The following is a 20,025-nucleotide window of genomic DNA, read 5'->3' on the forward strand; positions in this document are numbered from 1 at the left end:
ATTTACTTATGAACGAGAAATATCGTTTGTGACCAATTTCTGTAAAAAATTACGGTTATACCAGTGTGAAATATCTTGTAATATCTTGACTGAGAGTAAGCTTGTAGAAATGTTATTGTGTTCGCGTATGAAAACTGTACCGTAATTAGAGTTATTTATAATATATTATTGTGATTTTGTGAAAATATGCAAAAGATTATTTTTAAGGTGTTTCTGCTCATACTAAATTTAATGGGTATTAAAATACCCAATTTAATGTAGTTAAAATACCTAAATGTGTTTCAGTTTCTACTCTCACCTATCCTTATATGAAGTGAAAACCCTTTTCTAACAAAAATATGCTTTTGAGGAAAAATTAATATTAATCAGCTAAGATTCGTTAAATAAGGATTTTACAGTTTATATTGCAACTACACGTTTAGTTTTAAAACAGTGATGAGAGTGAATGCCAGCATTTTAGTATACAACTACGAAATATGTACAAAAAATACTTATTTCACTTATTCAATAAACATTTTGCAACAATATACATGGTTTCCAGGATGATAACTATCAATAAGAAAGTCTTGTTAAGTGTGCCCATAATGCAGTGACGAAAATTCTATTCACAGCAAAACACAGAGCAGCTTATAAAGTTTCGATGGTGGCATCACTGTAATCCTCGGTCATGTTTGGCACTGTTGTTGCCCTGCACAGTCTGTGATCAAAGTACGACCACGACCACGACCACGACCACGACCACGACCACGACCACGACCACGACCACGACCACGACCACGACCACGACCACGACCACGACCACGACCACGACCACGACCACGACCACGACCACGACCACGACCACGACCACGACCACGACCACGACCACGACCACGACCACGACCACGACCACGACCACGACCACGACCACGACCACGACCACGACCACGACCACGACCACGACCACGACCACGACCACGACCACGACCACGACCACGACCACGACCACGACCACGACCACGACCACGACCACGACCACGACCACGACCACGACCACGACCACGACCACGACCACGACCACGACCACGACCACGACCACGACCACGACCACGACCACGACCACGACCACGACCACGACCACGACCACGACCACGACCACGACCACGACCACGACCACGACCACGACCACGACCACGACCACGACCACGACCACGACCACGACCACGACCACGACCACGACCACGACCACGACCACGACCACGACCACGACCACGACCACGACCACGACCACGACCACGACCATAAAAAGTAATGGAAAAGCACAATAAGCCTAAAGATGTGCTAGTCTTCGGGACCCTCCTCGAACTTTACACATGAGTTAAATAAAATTTCTATGAAACATTCAATGGACATACCTGAAGGCATGTTCTTAATATCTGCATTGTACGAGGAAATGGAACCACACACTGAAATACGACCCCTCTCATTCATGCAGGAAATGATGGCACTGCTCAATGTTCCACCAACCTAAAACAAATAATAATAATAATAATAATAATAATAATAATAATAATAATAATAATACGTCGATCTAATGGCCAGTTTTTCCAAGTAATGTTTAATTTGGGTTAACAAATGTTAAATTAACAGCTGGTTTATTTTTAACGTTTTGTTAAGATATTTTCCATTTTTCCAACATAATTTTGTTTAAAATAACCAACACTTAACTTTAACTGTCGTTAATACTATTCTAACTACTCAAAAGCAGTTGGTAATGATTTTGCATATATAAGACAACTTCTTATTGGCTGGTATTATTATTTAAATTCTGTACTGTAGAGTAAGTCATGAAACATATGTAAAATCATAACTTGTTACAGTAGCCATGATTCATACAGTACAGAGAGTTGATAAATGAAAGTTGCATTGACTACTAATGAATAATAATAATAATAATTATTATTATTATTATTATTATTATTATTATTATAAGTATGGTTATATTTTATAATGCTAAATATGAATTTCTGTTTAGAAAAATCTCAGCATTATGACTACCAGGTGACAATAATTACACGAATGTGTATAGTCAACTGTACGCAAAACCCCGAGGAGAATTCCGTATCATATAAAATTCTCTAATTCAGGTCCATGTATAAATTATATATAATTTCGTCCTAAAGAAGCAAATGCTGCTGAAACATTTTATTTACTCTTTGCGTATTTTGAAGCACTATTGACATCGGCTGTAGTTGAAGAGCCAGTAACATAGAATCTAGAGTTAATAGTAGCTGGTGAATTGGAACAAGTGGCCTATTTCTGTTTGTAGGATATTCAAATCTGACTTCTTATTTCTTGCCACGTTGAGATATCACATTTCCTCAATGTTAAATGGATAATAGCTCAGCATCGAAATAAGCGTCAGTATGATAATCATTTCACTTATAAAGATTATCTTCCCTACATTAATATTCCAAAATATCTTTTAAATTATATATTACCAGTCTTGTGGCCGGTTTCACAAAGCTTCATTAAGGTTTTAATGATTCATTAATGTATTTACTGGTTCATTAAATCATTTTTATATCTCACCAAGCATCTTTAGCCTAACGAACCAGTAAAACTATCATTAAATTTAGTGATAGAAATTTCAGTCTTTAAATTTTTAATTATTCATTAGTTGCAATATAAAATGGCGGAACGTTTCGACGCAGAATTGTTATATCTGGAACTGCTCGAAAATTAAGAGTCAAATGGAGATAATGTTAACCATTTAAAAACCGATCATTTTGAAAATTTGAATGACACAAAAATTCACAAAAGATACCGCATCACGAAGATCGTGGTACCGGTACTCAAAATTTTAGAAGAAACTGATCATGGGTTAGAATATCATAAAAACGGCTGAGACAAAGCTGAAACTAGTCAACTAGGTAACATACAACTGAGTTTTATTTTAAGACATGAAAGTGATTATTATAACTACATACCAGTACCTAAGAAATATCAGTAAATTAATACATAATGTGCATTCAAACATAATAAAACTTAATTGGTATATTAACTTTCATTTATTATAATTATATCAACTTATAGCTAGCGATAAGATATGTTTGCACTGGCTTTAAAACACAAGCGAAAGAACTGGATTCTTGGAATTTATAATCGTTTTCTTTCCGATGGAAATTTAATTTTCCAGCAGGATAATCACCCCGTGCACACCGCCATAAACGTTCAAAGACGGTTCACGGAATAGCATGGAAAAGAGGAGGATTGACAAATGTCGAGACATCCCACCTCAAAATCCAGATCAGTTCTGGGATCAAGTTCTGGCTACCTGGGAAGATTTCGCTAAGGACCAGAACTATTTCCGCGATCTGGTGGACTCAATGCCCCGATAATGCCAGGCAGTGATAGACGCCGGTGGCATGTGGACAATGTATTAGATCCACATGTGTATTTCTTTTATTTTTCTTTAATTTGTTTGTTTATCTTTGTTTTATTTCGGGAAGAAAACTGATCTCCCAAGAGTTTTTTTAAATTCTCCTAGTGGAGTCAGAGTAGCGAAATAATTCGTTCCACTACACAAAATTAAAAAAATGAAGGAAGGTAAGATGTATAAAAATTAGTTACGTTAATAAAAAAAAGCCATTGCCGAGAATCGAACACGGGCCCCTAGAATGGCAAGCCAACGCACTACTGACTGCTCCATCGGATATTCGTGACATAACTAGTGCGACGAGGCACATATAGCTGCTAGGCTTGAAGTCTAGAGAGACAGCGCACATATAAACATACTCGTGTATATATTTTAATGTTCAGTACTAGTTTATGTTTCATTTGAGCTGATTTACTGAAACTTGGTGAAACCGGCCCTTACTCTAAACATTCCTCAAAGAGAAACATAACATGTTATTTTCACAACTTTTGTCTGAACAGCTGTGGTGTTATCCGTCATGTTTACTGTTTGTTAAATGAGTTAACGGCCTAAAATCCTTCATTTAAAGTTAACAAACGGTTAAGAATCTGTTAAGCCAAACTGGTGTTGAACAAATGGAAAAACTGTATTTAACAAACTGTTGAAGGTTTACCAGTCATTAAGTGTTCTAACAATACTTGGACAAACCGGCCATAAGCATAATAAAATTAACAAACATATGAAATTGGCAAATATTTAAAAAGATTGGAAATTTTCTTAAAATTGAAACTGCTACAAATCCACTTCCAGGAATATGTCACATTATGAAAACTAATATAATGAGAGACACAATAATAATAATAATAATAATAATAATAATAATAATAATAATAATAATAATAATAATAATAATGATAATAATAATAATAATAATAATAATAATAATAATAATAATAATAATAATGTCAACCTAAGCATACTAAAATTAACAAACATATGAAATTGACAGACGTATAAAAAGAGTGGAAAACTTCTTAAAATTAAAACAGTTAGAACTCCAATTCCAGGAATATGTCAAATCTGAAAACTAATCTAATGACATACACGCACGCTCACACACATACACAAGTATTCTGTCCATGGGCAGGTCTTTTACTGCAAACCCAGCATTCTCCAATCTTTCCTATTTTCTGCCTTCCTCTTAGTCTATGCATATGATCCATATATCTTAATGTCATCTATCTTCTGATATCTTCTTCTGCCCTGAACTCTTCTCCTGTGCATCATTCCTTCCAGTGCATCCTTCAGTAGGCAGTTTCTTCTCAGCCCGTAACCCAATCAATTTCTTTTTCTTTTCCTGATCAGTTTCAGCATCATTCTTTCTTCACCCACTCTTTCCAACACAGCTTCATTTCTTATTCTGTCTGTCCACTTCACACGCTCCATTCTTCTCCATATCCACATTTCAAATGCTTCTATTCGTTTCTCTTCATTTCGTCATAATGTCCATGTCTCTGCCCCATACAATGCCACACTCCACACAAAGCACTTGACTAGTCTCTTCCTTAGTTCTTTTTCCAGAGGTCCACAGAAGATGCTCCTTTTTCTATTAAAAGTTTCCTTTGCCATTGCTATCCTCCTTTTGGCTTTCTGGCTGCAGCTCATGTCACTGCTTATAGTGAATCCCAAATAATAATAATAATAATAATAATAATAATAATAATAATAATAATAATAATAATAATAATAATAATAATACGTCATCCTAAGCATAGTAAAATTAACAAAACTTGGAATTAGCTGATGTAATAAGCACAAACTGGAAAATTTATTAAATTTAAACTACTACTTACAACTCCAATTCTAGGAACATGTAACATATGAAAACAAATATGTAATGCGATACACAATAAATAAAATGATGATGATGATGATGATGATGATGATGATGATGATGATGATGATGATGATGATGATAATACGTCATCCTAAGCATAGTAAAATTAACAAAACTTGGAATTAGCTGAAGTAATAAACACGAACTGGAAAATTTCTTAAATTGAAACTACTACTTACAACTGCAATTCTAGGAACATGTAACATATGAAAACAAATGTAATGAGATACACAATAAATAAGATGATGATGATGATGATGACGATAATAATAATAATAATAATAATAATAATAATAATAATAATAATAATAATAATACGTCATCCTAAACATAGTAAAATTAAAAAACTTGGAATTAGCTGATGTAATAAACACAAACTGGAAAATTTCTTAAATTGAAATTACTACTTACAACTCCGAACATGTAACATATGAAAACAAATGTAATGAGATACACAATAAATAAGATGATGATGATGATGATGATGATGATGATGATGATGATGATGATGATGATGATAATAATAATAATAATAATAATAATAATAATAATAATAATAATAATAATATAAACATTTAGAATTAGCTGATGTAATAAACATAAAGTGGAAAATTTCTTAAGTAATTGAAAAAACTACAACTCCATTTCTAGGAATATGTAACATATGGAAACAAACGTAATGAGATACACAATAAGCAGCAGCAGCAGCACCAGCACCAGCACCAGCACCAGCAGCAGTAGCAGGAGTAGTAGCAGTAGTAGGTATTACAAAAAGAACAAAAACAACATAGGCCCAATTAGTATGAAGAGTGCACAAGGAAACGAGACAAAATAGCTGATAGAACATCTTTCTACCATTCTTAGTGCATCACATTTGTTTGAATGCATTACGGAGACCAATTATTTCAGATATGTCACAGCATATACACGACGCTTAGCTAGCAATACATAATTATAATCTTACTAACTGTAGCCGTAAGAATGTGGTTGTCTCGAGTGCTATCTTTTCTTTTTCAGTGATAATTTTACAATCTTTATCAACTGCTATGGTTATCTAGTGTCTGAATGAGATGGTGATAATGCTAACGAAATGAGTTTATAGCTATTGCGATTTGTTAGTCTTTCACTATTAACACTTTTGAATTGCAGAGGAAAATTAACTGGAGCAATGATGCAACGAGAATTGCAAGAGAAGCTGCAGTGTTACGAGAAAACAAACTCTGTATGCAACAAACCTCATGGGATCTACCCAGCATCGAGTCCCTAGTCCTTTGGTAAGACGTTTTCTGCTAGACGCCTGAGCAATTGGACGTTTTACAGGTGGAAAGTAACAAACCCATACACACTCACATGAGTCCATGTTGCTACCTCAAAATTGAACGTGACTAAGAAATTGCCGATAAATTTGTCTTGAGCACTCTTTTACAAAGGCAAAGTTATTTTAAATGCTGCAAATCTAAGGCACAGACAGGACTTCCAGATTCTTTTCCACTTTTCTTCCAAAAGAACCCATGCTATGAATTATTATCCTCGCCTAAGAAATAGTTGTTAGACTTTTTTAGTTTCTTATACTCACGTTGTCGAAGTAACAATCTACACCATTGGGGGCTGCCTGTTTCAGAGCTTTTGTCACATCAGTTGTCTCGTAGTTGAATGCAGCATCGAATTTGAGTTCATCCACCAACCATTTCACTTTGTCATCCGACCCAGCAAATCCAATTACCTTGCAACCTGCAGAAGGGAGAGATTTATCAATCAAGGATTTATCTAGATTGAAAGACAGTGCAGAAAGTGAGGAAACATGCACCAACTACTGCACATAATTTTTTTTTTAATATATGGTTGTCATATTTAAAAAGTGAAAATCCGGGACACTTTACTTCCATCTTTAAAATGTAAGGAATGAAAAGGATTAAAATTACATTAACTTCCTTGCATTTGATGGTATAGTAAATTATACAATAACTAAAACTGTAAAACATTTCTAAAAATACTTTATATAGGCTATATAAGCAAATATAGTTACCCTACCTTAAAACCACGTCTATTTTATATTCAACAATCAGCACCTAATGAATCACTACTGACTTACTGAGATTACAAAAAACCATTTCCTGGACAAGGGAGCAACAGAAACAAAATACAACATTTTTACCTCAATATTTTCTATTTTATCATATTTTTCAACAAGAGACAGATGGAAACAGAGTAGTCTACCAGTAATACCAACAATAACCACACACAGACTTCAGTAAAATGCTTTGTTCCTGATCCATTCATTATGAACCTAGCTGAATCGTGAACTTAAATCCAGTCCTGTACCAGTATATATTTGTTAAGTTCTTCATTTTAAACCTTTTGTTGTCTAGGTAAAATAATTTAAATAAAATAATTATAGGTAAGAAAAATTGAAATAATGGATTGAAAATAATACAATTGTTGGAAAAGAAAGGAAACTCTGATTTTCTTTGTTTTCCTTACTGTTTGCTGAAAACAGAGATGTTTAGGCGACCGAGATGCAAATATTTGTTCCGGTATGGTCCCGGAAATATGGGACATATGGCAATCCTATCTTAATAAGAGTTTTAGAGTAACCCCACTGTGATCTGTATACATATTCGTACCCTTAATTTGTGCGATTTGTCCAACATGGCTGCCAATTGCACCTGCTGCTCCACTGACGACCACAACTTCTCCTGGTTTTGGGTCACATATCTCAAGGAACCCAAAATATGATGTATTCCTGAAAGATGTCAAATTATATATGTAAACATGGTTGGTTTTTAATGCCTGCAGATATTCATTCATTAATTCATCTAAAACTGGCACTTCAACCTATGAAGAGCATGGGCCTTTTCTAATATTTGAAGCTAGTACATTTAAAGCAAGGAAAACGTTATACAATTTGAATTCTAGAGTTTTAATGCAAGAGTATACCATTATGCATTAGTGATTAGAGAGACTGGTTTCTTTTTTCGATATACATTTCGTTGCTATGGTAACTGTGCCATGCTTCTATAATAAAAACAATTTTATTGTTGTTAAGATACAGACAGCAATAATTATGTACAATGGTTTTGCTTTTACGAGTTCCTATTGGGCTCGGAAACTGTACACTGCAGTCCAACCATAACTCTGTCTTTTAATTGGGTATTTCTTAGTAGACCACACTAGTGAGAAACTGAAATAATTGATATCGGATGTAATTGAAAATATTTCTAGGAATGCACTTACTAATGCTGTTTATAACACAGAATAACGAATATTTCTTATTAAACAACATGGTGGTGGCCATTTTTAACCTTTCTGTTTTTTTGTTTCTTCTTGTTATAATAAACTCCAATTTCGTTTCGAACAAATTGGTGTTTTTATTTTTGCATAATTTAAAAATTTGCCAAAATTTGAAACTGAGAATTTATTTTTCATTTTTTCATTTAATTTATTGTATTCCATAGATCTTACATTAGTATCGAAGCTTTTAAGTGGTGGAATAAGTAAACATTTTACAAGATTACAATATTTGACAAGATGAGGCCACGGATTCGCCATAGATCTCCTGGCATTTGCCTTATGGTTGGGAAAAATCTTGGAAAAAACCGAACCAGGTAATCAGACCAAAAGGGGATCCAACCCAAGCCCAAGTGCCGACATGGATACAGGTCTTAAAATACAAACTGTCTGTACAAAATAGGAACATAATATGGCAACCCCACTTTTATATACACTGTCTCCCGTGGAATCACTACCACAAAGAAATATCTCGTCACTCAGTGAATTTAGAAATATGTTTCTCATCTTGTCTTATGTAGAAACTCTCCAAGTTTGGTAACAATGAAAATTATGACTCTAGTACGCATGCGCGGGGTATGACAACACATAGAGTTAAAATGTCGGAATTCACGGTACAGCAGAAAGTGAAATATTATTGGTTAGCTGAATTGAAGTTTCCAATTGCAGTGCAAAGACGATTTAGGCAGGAATATGGTGCAAATGCTGCAGAGCGTCATATCATTGTGAAATGGTATAATCAGCTGTTGGAAACAGACTCTATGTTAAGGAAGAAGGGAAGCGGCAAAAAAGCAGTGTCTGCAGCAAAGTTGAAGGTGTTAGGCAAGCATTTCACTGCAGCGCAAGGAACTCAATTCAACGGAACAGTTCAGAGCTTAGTATTCCGAAGTCGACTGTTCACAACACTGTGACTTAGAGCATACAAAATCCAACTTGTGCAAAAGCTGCAGCGAAATGATAAACCCAGAAGGACCAAGTTCACTAATGCAGTATTATCCCGCATTGATGATGACAATGGATTCCTCAACCACGTCGCATTCTCAGACGAAGCAACCTTTCATACGTGTGGTAAAGTGCACCGCCATAACTGTAGAATATGGGGAGAAGAAAACCCACGTGTTGTAATGAAATATGAACATGATAGCCCTAGAGTTAACGTGTGGTGTGCTTTGACTTGTGATACTGTGATCGGACCTTTCTTCTTTGCTGAAAGCACAGTGACAAGGACAATATACCTAGATATGCTGGAGAACTATGCAGTCCCGCAAATACAGGATGAGTTCTTCTTCCAGCAATATGGAGCCCTTCCACATTACGCCAATCAAGTTCGAGACTACCTCAACACACAATTTCCAAACCAGTGAATCGAAAGATCAGGTCCCATTAAATGGCCTCCAAGGTCACCAGATTTGACTCCTTTAGATTTGTTTCTTTAGGGATATGTAAAAATCATTGTTTATCGAACTCCAGGACAGGACCTGGCTGACCTCCGAAGGCGGATAATAAACGCATGTGCTTCCATTACACCTGCAATGCCGGGGAAGACATGGAGAGAGATAGAATACCGTCTGTGACATTTTCACTCACCCTGGCATGCCCAACATCCCAAGTGCAAGAGACAGAGGCAGGCCCTTCAAGTCTGGTATGACTGCAGCCTTTACGTTGAGTCCTCCTTCCAGAGGCTTGTCACCATTAACAACTGTCTTTGTTCGCCACCCAAGTTGTCCCACAACATGGCAACCAACTTTGTAATCTGGGTGTTTACTTTCAATAACCCTAGAAAAGAATTGTTTGTGCATGGCATCATTGATATTGACAGAAAACTAATCCAGTCACATCTGCAGTAACATCCATAAGGTACAGTAGAACCTCACTAATTCGGACTAATTGGGAAAATTCAGTCTGAATTAGTTTAAGTCCAATTCTTTAATTTATTTATTTTACGACACTTTATCAACTGTGATGGTTAACTAGCGTTTGAGTGAAATTAAGTTGATAATACTTACTTACTTACTGGCTTTTAATGAACCCGGAGGTTCATTGCCGCCCTCACATAAGCCCCCCATTGGTCCCTATCCTGAGCAAGATTAATCCAGTCTCTACCATCATATCCCACCTCCCTCAAATCCATTTTGATATTATCTTCCCATCTACGTCTCGGCCTCCCCAACGGTCTTTTTCCCGCCGGCCTCCCAACTAACACTCTATATGCATTTCTGGACTCGCCCATACGTGCTACATGCTCTGCCCATCTCAAACGTCTGGATTTAATGTTCCTAATTATGTCAGGTGAAGTATACAATGAGTGCAGCTCTGCATTGTGTAACTTTCTCCATTCTCCTGTAACTTCATCCCTCTTAGCCCCAAATATTTTTCTACGAACCTTATTCTCAAACACCCTTAATCTCTGTTCCTCTCTCAAAGTGAGAGTCCAAGTTTCACAACCATACAGAACAACCGGTAATATAACTGTTTTATAAATTCTAACTTTCAGATTTTTTGACAGAAGACTAGATGACAAAAGCTTCTCAACCGAATAATAACAGGCATTTCCCATATTCAGTCTGCGTTTAATTTCCTCCCGAGTGTCATTTATATTTGTGCTCCAAGATATTTGAATTTTTCCACATCTTCGAAGGATAAATCTCCAATTTTTATAGTTCCATTTCGTACAATATTCTGATCACGAGACATAATCATATACTTAGTCTTTTTGGGATTTACTTCCAACCCTATCGCTTTACTTGCTTCAACTAGAATTTCCGCGTTTTCCCTAATCGTTTGTGGATTTTATCCTAACATATTCACGTCATCTGCATAGACATTTATAACTACGATATCGCACCATCTACCCTTAAGTACTAAATACGATAACCTGTCACTGATAAATTCAACCTTTTTTACTGCTGATTTTATTCTTTTATGTACAAAGAATCCTGTTCCTAACTGGTGATTATCGTTTATATCAGACAAAATGAGTCCATGGCCCAGCACCGAAAGTTACCTAGCATTTGCTCTTCATGGGTTCAGGGAAAACCCCGGAAAAAACCTCAACCAGACAATTTGTTCCAACCAGGATTTGAACCCGGCTTGCTCATTTCACAGTCAGATATGCTAACTGTTACTTCACAGTGGTGGACAAAAGTCGCTTGCTTCATATGTACCAACTTGCATTTGTTTTCTATTCACATGTGATTCACAATAATGGATGGACTAACGTCTATGAATAAGAAAAACGTTCTCTGCTTTTGGTACACAGTTGGTACCGCCTTAATCCGGACTAATCACGACTATGAATAGCACCCAGTGAGTTTAAAGTTATCTAGTCCAAGTCCATTACTGCACAGGAAGTATACAGTGTAATTTAGCTTTTGAAACACATAGCACACAAAACTTTACTCCAAGTCAATTAGCGAATAGTAGTTTTTTTTTTTTTTTTTTAATTTTCAGACAGTGATTTGAAGAAAGAGGCAAGTGTCGTCTGCGTCTGTTTGCACTGTTGTTTTTCATGTACAGATACAGAAATAAAATTTGGAGTTCTCTTATTGTATAAGTTTTGCTTACAATACACTGTGCATGTGCAGTAAACAAGAATCTCTGTATTTATGTTACTTGTGGACAGTCGTGCGAAATTGTTGCCTATATACAGGTGGACTCCCATCAAGACTCGCTACAAATTTTAATTCCTTATCTGTAGATCATGACGCATTTCTTTTAAGGCAAGATAAAATTTCTGATAGTTCGGATTACAGTTCAAAAATTCAATAAATTTATCTAAATGAATCTTATGTTGGATAATATGAATTTATTACCACATTTTTCACTCTTTGCATTCACTTCTATATTCAATGTGTGGATCTCGAATTCCGAATTAATGATTTCACTGTACTTAAAAACGAAACTACTGTAGTTTAAAATTTGAAAAGAACAGCAGTTCCAATTCTGATATCCAGAAGTGAAACCTCGACTATTACAAAAGTAGAATTTCAAAAATGCAAAACAAAAAAAATTCAATGTCATAAAGATCACTTATTTTCTTTTTATGTGTTCTGCACATTATTTTTTTAAATATGTTATTTTACGATGCTTTATCAACATCTTAGATTATTTATCGTGATAATGCCAGTGAAATGAGTCCGAGGTTCAGCACCGAAAGTTACTCAGCATTTGCTCATATTGGGTTGAGGGAAAACCCCGGAAAAAACCTCAACCAGGTAACTTGTCCCAACTGGGAATCGAATCCAGGCCACCTGGTTTCGTGGCCAGATGCGCTAGCCGTTACTTCACAGGTGTGGACTCTGCATATTACGTAGCAATTCAGTTCTCCTCCATGTTACTACAATCTACCTAAATTTGAAAAAAGAATAACTTACTTGGCAATTTGCGATCCAACCATAGTGACGCCTGTGGGATATCTTGCTGTGTAAGGTCTGTAAAAAAATTATTTCAATCAGCATAATAAAATGTACAAATTACTTAATCTAGTTCGAACTTCTAGCTTTGCCACCAAAAGATGCAACACATAATTGCCTTAACAGAGGAATAAAATATACAGCCTACTTACATACAAGGTGATATGTGACTAACAGGTGATACTTCAGTTACTGCGGTAAGAATAGCTTTTGTGAACATGGATCCGAGTTTCGAAGGTTGCAGTGTTATTGTCCTTTATATGAATAATTGATTAAATAGCAATCTTGGTCGTGTTAATTGTGTAAGCATGTGCGGCTTACAGTTGTTTCGGTGTTACTTCACACCATCCTCAGAGCCTACTAGATCTCGGCGTCATCTCGAACTTCGCTGCCTGTTGTGTGGGTGTGTTCGATTGTTGAAAAGTGTTGAAATGTGGTGTCAAAAAGTGTGTGTGTTCTGAAATTGATCTGTGTGTTGAGAATTTGATCAGGGTGTGTTTTGGTGTGTCTGTATATTTCATATTGTTCTAGTGTGTTGAGTTTTTGGTTTTTGGGTTGTATGTGTAGGATTTCCATGTCTGTATTTATGTTATTGTATGTGTGGTTAGCATTAGTCATGTGATCAAATTATCAACACACAGATCAATTTCAGAACACACACACTATTTGACACCAAATTTCAACACTTTTAAACAATCAAACGCACCCATACAACAGGCAGCGAAGTTCGAGATGACGCCGAGATCTAGTAGGCTCTGAGGATGGTGTGAAGTAACACCGAAACAGCTGTAAGCCGCACATGCTTACACAATTAACACGAGTAAGATTGCCATTTAATCAATTATTTATATTCAAGTGTTAAAAGTAGTGTACGAAAGATTCAACATGGATTGTCATTTATATATTGGTAAAAACGGAGTACAGAATATTTAAATTTACAAATCGAAAGTTAGAACACTGTTCAAAACTATGGCACTATAATCATTGGTCTAAGTCATCACTCATGTTACTTGAAGATATCAAAAGTTTCAACCAACAGCTGATACAGAATTATAATTCACGAGAAATCTGCAAACTTGCAGTTCAAATTGAGTGTCCTGCAGGATACTTGCTATCACAACACGCCAACTCAGCTATTATATGAGACTGAACTCAGTGGTCGTGTAAAGAATGCAGGATGTACATTATGTAGCCTATCAATTCTTACCCAGTTTCTTGAAGCCATGTCTATATTCGCCAGCTTCCGCACTGGTAATGTCCAGTGCATAAAACATTACTCACCACTATATTACAGAGGTCGCACAAGTCCGAGTTAGTAAGTTTATCTTCGGTCACTGTGTCGAAAGATGAGGAGGAAACATTGCTGTCACTGTCATTTTTACTAATGCTGTCTTCTCCGACATGTATGATGAAACTGAGTAATATGTCAAGAAGAATGTGATCTGTTTCCCAGTTCTCAACTCTGATTGAGGTGTACATACATTAACAGGCAGTACATCTCATTTGACGATATGTGTCAGAGGAAGAACAATTATTTGTATGCATCTGAAGTCTACATTAGTGTAATATGGAGCTAGTCAGTGATGTATGCAATGGAAGGGAAAAGAAACTGACCATCCTACTCCATTATCTTCTGGCCTAGTTGTCTCGAAGTAGTGCCTTCTTGGTATCACTTGTGAGGTTCAAACCTATTTTTGAACAGTTGACTAAACAACAAACAATTTTTTTGACATGATTCTCTATTATTTTGCGTCCTTCTGAATTAATTATTTCATTCTTTTTTGAAGGATCCATATTAATATAATGCACAGACGCTACAATATAATATGGAAGCTAATTCAAGCCATACCTGTGGCTCAGCACTGTCGTGATATCCATCCTGATCATGATGGAATTGTGGTGGACAAAGCAGATATTATAGAGAATTTTTCTCGGAGTATTTCCGTTTAACTCTTTCATTCCACCAAACACCCATTTCCCTCCATTTCATCTATCATCTGGAATTGTTAAAAATAGGCTGGGATTAACTCTTGGGGGCAGTATGGGTCTCCGTACCAATATAGAATTTAACACTTACCGCCCAGCCATGGTAATATTACCATGCACTTAAATTTGCCAAAATGCCACATTCCTCTAATACCTGCAATGTTAGGCACGATGTGCTGGCTAGACATACCTCGTGTGACTTGAACCACTCGGCTAATGAAATCAACACGACTTTACCCAATTATGCAGTTATACGAACTCCTGTTTAAAAGTTATAAATTTGCATGCAATAGTGGTATAAGAAATTTTACCAGGCGCAAAATGTTAAAGACTTTGGGCTCGAGGTTCTGGAGTTTATCATGTACTCGTCTGGATATGGGACCTGACTGTCTAGACTCAGACAGGATGGCTTGTCTGTCAGCATTGGATTTACAACTGCCACCCAGGCCATTTTTCAGACTGGAATAATAATCCATATAGGTCGTACAAAGGACCAATGTGAGCCAAAGTATATGGATCCATTTCCGATATGTTCCTCAAAAAGCCAGCCAGCCAACCAACACAATGCAATCCTCTCAAAATTAATACGACATATTTAGACAGACAGACAGACAGATGATAGATAGATGAATTTAATGTCATTCAGCAAATCAATAGCCATAGACGTCAGAGTAGAAATATAAAATGCATGGCTACTACAACATGAATAAATGTAGAAATAAAATCAAAAATAAATATACACTTACCAGATAATCACAAAAACAGGTTAAAAATGTTGAAAGAAATAGTATAAAATCAGGTTAAAATATACAGATTTGTCAATTACCTATCTAACATCACGTAGTAAACTGAAATCTGTTACTGGCAGCATCTGTTGTCCTCTTAATCTGGTTACATCTACAGGGTGTCCCAAAAGTCTCCAGACATAGGGAACGCCAATCCAAATTAGAAATGTCACATAATGTGGTCAATGTGGCGGTCTTCGAGAGTCAATGAATGTGTTCCAAGTAATTACGATGCAAATGCTGCAACATGTCCACCGTCATAAGACAGGCGTCGACAATACGGGTTTGCAGATGATGTAAGTCCCAGATTTTCTTCTTGTAGACCTGCGACTTAAGATGACTCTAGAGGTAAAAAACAAGAGCTGTGAGATCTAGGGAGTGGGTTGGTTATGTTGAGCATATTATGTAACATTTTTAATTTGAACAGGCATTTCCTATGTGTGGTGACTTTTGGGACACTGTGTGCAAACACACCTGCCTGAAGTGCTTGTCAAAGCAATATAATTGCATACATGTTAGCCACACCTATGACTCAAATCTTTTTTTCAGGCGGCGCAAGTTCGATCTTGGCCAGGTCGTGATAGAATTTGAGATCAACAAAATAGACGTTGCTGTGCTTTATACGCATTACAAATACGCATGGGAATGAAGTAAGTGCAGACAATAATGTCTCTACTTACCTCATATATGGGTCCACGCTTAGATATTCTGCTTCACAAAGAAATTCTGTAATAAAAGAAAGTTCATATAGAGTACACACATGATAAAAACTAAGAAAATAATAACCAGTCAAAATGAAAATGTCCTCAATTCTTAAACTGGACACTGTAAAAAACAGAAATAAAATTATGTCATGATTTGGAGCACAAATAGAACCCTATGGACTCATTGCAAGAATGTGCATAATATCTCTGAAGACTTCTTGTAGTCTTATCCTCACAGATAATTTATTCCAGTCATTCATTCATTATTCATTCATTCAATGTCATCAATTTTTACTTTTTTCACTTGTTGCAGTCATTCATTACATTTCAGTTCTATTTAATTTCATAATTCAAAAAGAAAATCTCGGTACCGGTATTTTAGTACACCGAAACAAAAATAAACATCTTACCTTTATCTTTCAGAGGAGGCAACTCTTCTTCGACAAGTTCCAAATCACTTTCCTTTGGTTCCCCAACAAAGTGCTTGACAAGAACAAATTTCTTTGCCTTCACCATGTTTCTCGCCAAATTTGGGAAATTTCTGTAAATAATACTAATTGTTAGTTCATTACTGCGATTTATTTAACAAATTAATACTTTCCCTACTAAAAAACCCACATTAGGGTTAAAATTATGACATATTGATGACGGACTGTACAAGAGTACGATAAATCAGAAATTTGTTCACTGAAAAGAGTGCAAGTATGCACACACAAAACATTGTACTATCTACATGAAAATAAAGAAGGATTTTGGTAATTGCTAGATACCATTATAGCCTATAAGAATTTGGTACCTTATTTCATTTTCCTATTAATTAAGTTATATAAAATAAAACAAATAATTCCAACATTCGTCTTTTCGTCACTTCTAGCGATGTGATTTATTGTAGAATAATCAAATAACTCATACGTGCATTAGGCTTTTCTTACCATCATTCACTAATGTCACGATGAAATTCACGATTGACGGCCTAGTTGCACCAAGCAACGCTAGAATTAACTGAATAACTGATACCTCAACATCTAAACAAATTTAAGATTTGATTATGTTTAACTTTTAACTCCAGTACATTTCTTGTATTCGAAGTTTTAAAATTACAAGAAATTCAATAATTAGAAAAGTTAAATGTTAAATGAAAATAAAAATAAAAAGTAGAACTGGAGATTTTTTTGTAGAGAGAAGAGTATAGAGTATATGGACCTCTAAAAGAGTATAGGGCCATTCCATGACAAAGAGAGCCTGACCCCAAAATTTTCAAACACCTTATATTACATCGAATTTTGAAGATTTTGCAAGAGAAAAACATTGAAATTATCTGTGAAAGAAGAAATATGAATATCAGTTCGCCATTTATCAAGAAATTACGGTTTAAAGAGAGTAGTGGAAATTTGCAGGCCTCAATTAGATTTTGTACTGTAAGTTAGTAATACTGTATAAAGTTCCCCATTCCATTAGTTTGCCCTTTTATTGTGCTGAATAAAATAAGATAGTTCACTGTTGCAACCGCAATAATATTTGGTTCTGAAAGGTAGGCATATTTTCTAAAATTAGTGCATATTATAGTGCTTGTTTAAATGTCCTGCCTGTGACAAAATAACTTGATAAGTTTGTTTCTAGAAAAGCAGAGCTGGAGGTTAAAGTTGAAGTTATGTATATGTAAACATGTCTTCATTAACATTACGAATCCAGTGTTTCAGATTGGTACACAAAGAGATTTCCAAGATTATTGTAATTTTTATGTGTCCCATACATGACAGATTTTATGGAGACATTTCTTTCCACACACGGGTAAAACAACATCTGCTGACAGTATGCAGAACTTGCCCACAGGAGATAAAAGGAAGTGTGGAAATTTTTTTTTACTTGTTTATTTAACGACGCTGTATCAACTACTAGATTATTTAGCATCAATGAAATTGGTAATAGTGAGATGGTATTTGGCGAGATGAGGCCGAGGATTCGCCATAGATTACCTTGCATTCACATTACGGTTGGGGAAAAATCTCGGAAAAAACCCAGCCAGGTAATCAGCCCAAGCGGGGATCGAACCCGCGCCCGCACGTAACTTCAGACTGGCAGGCAAGTGCCTTAACCGACTGAGCTACGCCGGTGGCTGGGAAGTGTGGAAATTATAAAAAAAAGAGAAAGGAAGGACAAAGACGGCAGACAAAATGAGAATAAAAGTAAGCTGATTTAAAGGAAATATGTGTAAAGTAGCTTAAAAGAAAAAAAAACTGTACCGGCAAAAAATGAAGGATAATAGTGAAAACAAACAAAAACAAGTCCGTTTTTGTTTCAAATCAGGACCATATAGGACTTTCCTTGCACTTATGAAGTAGAGTTCAGGAAGTTCTTTCTCATATTCCGAGCGAAAATTTACACCAATCCACAATGAGTAGAAATCACTAAAATTTATTATTAAAAAAAGTCATCCGTTCGCCAAGCATTCCATGCATTACAGAAGTGTATGGTGTGTGTAAGATACCGGTCAATAATGAGGGATTATTTTTGGCCCCAATTGGAAGGTGTGGATCTCAGAAACGTCTCATTTCAGCAAGATGACGCCACATGTCATACTGCTCACGAAACAGTCGACCTTTTGAGGGAGAAGTTCAGAGGCTTCATCATTTCACATGGTGGTGTTAACTGGCACCCGAGATCATGTGATTTAATGCCGCTGGATTCCTTCTTATGGGGTTATGTTAAATAACAGGTTTATACCAACAAGCCAAATATCACGTGCGTTATTCGTGAAATTGAATGTTTATGTTTGTCTGTTATTGAAAATTGGAAGACCCGTATACGTGCAACCCAATGAACCTGTAGTGGCCATTTAGGTGACGTTCTCTTCCATACACAATGGGATTAAGTATATTTCAATATAATAGTAAATAAATAAATAGACCTCTTTCGTTTATACAATTTATTTCATGTTAAATGTGTGACACTCTTATTGGAAGACTCTTTATAAAAATTTCCAATGTAGGTAAGCCAAACTAATTTTGCATAATATTAGAATATACCATCACTTCACGTTCACACAAATAATTTTTTTAGAGAGAGAGAGAGAGAGACAGAGTTAATTGTCCATATAAGTGGTTTCTGAGAAATTGTACTGAATATATAACCGCATTAACAGCCAGCATTTTTAATGTACGGGTTGGAACATTAAATCTCTTACAATATTCAACAAACAAGTTTGAGATGGTAGCTACCATGTGAACCTAAAAACAAACGTATCACTTCAATATCACCACAAATTTTATACTTGTGCTTAAAGTATTTGCGAACTGGTTCATAAATATTTTTCTTCTGTATATTCACTTGTTGTTGTTGATCAACACTAGTCTCAAATCGAAGTCTTGAAAACAGCCTAACACTGATCGTAGATTTACAGTTTGCCCAATCATTTTTAGAGTCCCTTTCCATTTCAGTACTGAAAGGCCTTCTCATGTCATTACTCATTTATTTGTAGGCGTATTATAGGTCTACTCTTGGAATAATTCAACACCTTGTCCTTTATGATTTAATGCACACCATTTCTTGTATTTTT

The 20,025-nt window shown here is 35.8% G+C and overlaps 1 protein-coding gene across 4 annotated transcripts in view; it reads right to left on the bottom strand.

Annotated features, from left to right (window-relative positions):
• LOC138696515 (prostaglandin reductase 1-like) overlaps positions 1–20,025 on the bottom strand; it is a 38,239-nt gene that overhangs the window by 14,709 nt on the left and 3,505 nt on the right. The window contains exons 2-8 of one of the 4 annotated variants that reach the window (XM_069821572.1): positions 16,880–17,010; positions 16,446–16,491; positions 12,956–13,012; positions 10,170–10,358; positions 7,919–8,037; positions 6,871–7,025; positions 1,395–1,506 (exon numbers count right to left, since the gene is read on the bottom strand). In XM_069821572.1, the coding sequence (XP_069677673.1) occupies positions 1,395–1,506; positions 6,871–7,025; positions 7,919–8,037; positions 10,170–10,358; positions 12,956–13,012; positions 16,446–16,491; positions 16,880–17,010 (809 nt within the window). Of the gene's footprint in view, positions 1–1,394; positions 1,507–6,870; positions 7,026–7,918; positions 8,038–10,169; positions 10,359–12,955; positions 13,013–14,843; positions 14,992–15,806; positions 15,981–16,445; positions 16,492–16,879; positions 17,011–20,025 lie in introns of those variants that run through there. The other 3 variants (XM_069821573.1, XM_069821575.1, XM_069821574.1) reach the window with 3 other exon arrangements.

The sequence above is a fragment of the Periplaneta americana genome, chromosome 3, assembly GCF_040183065.1.
Source record: "Periplaneta americana isolate PAMFEO1 chromosome 3, P.americana_PAMFEO1_priV1, whole genome shotgun sequence".
NCBI classification, from domain to species: domain Eukaryota; kingdom Metazoa; phylum Arthropoda; class Insecta; order Blattodea; family Blattidae; genus Periplaneta; species Periplaneta americana.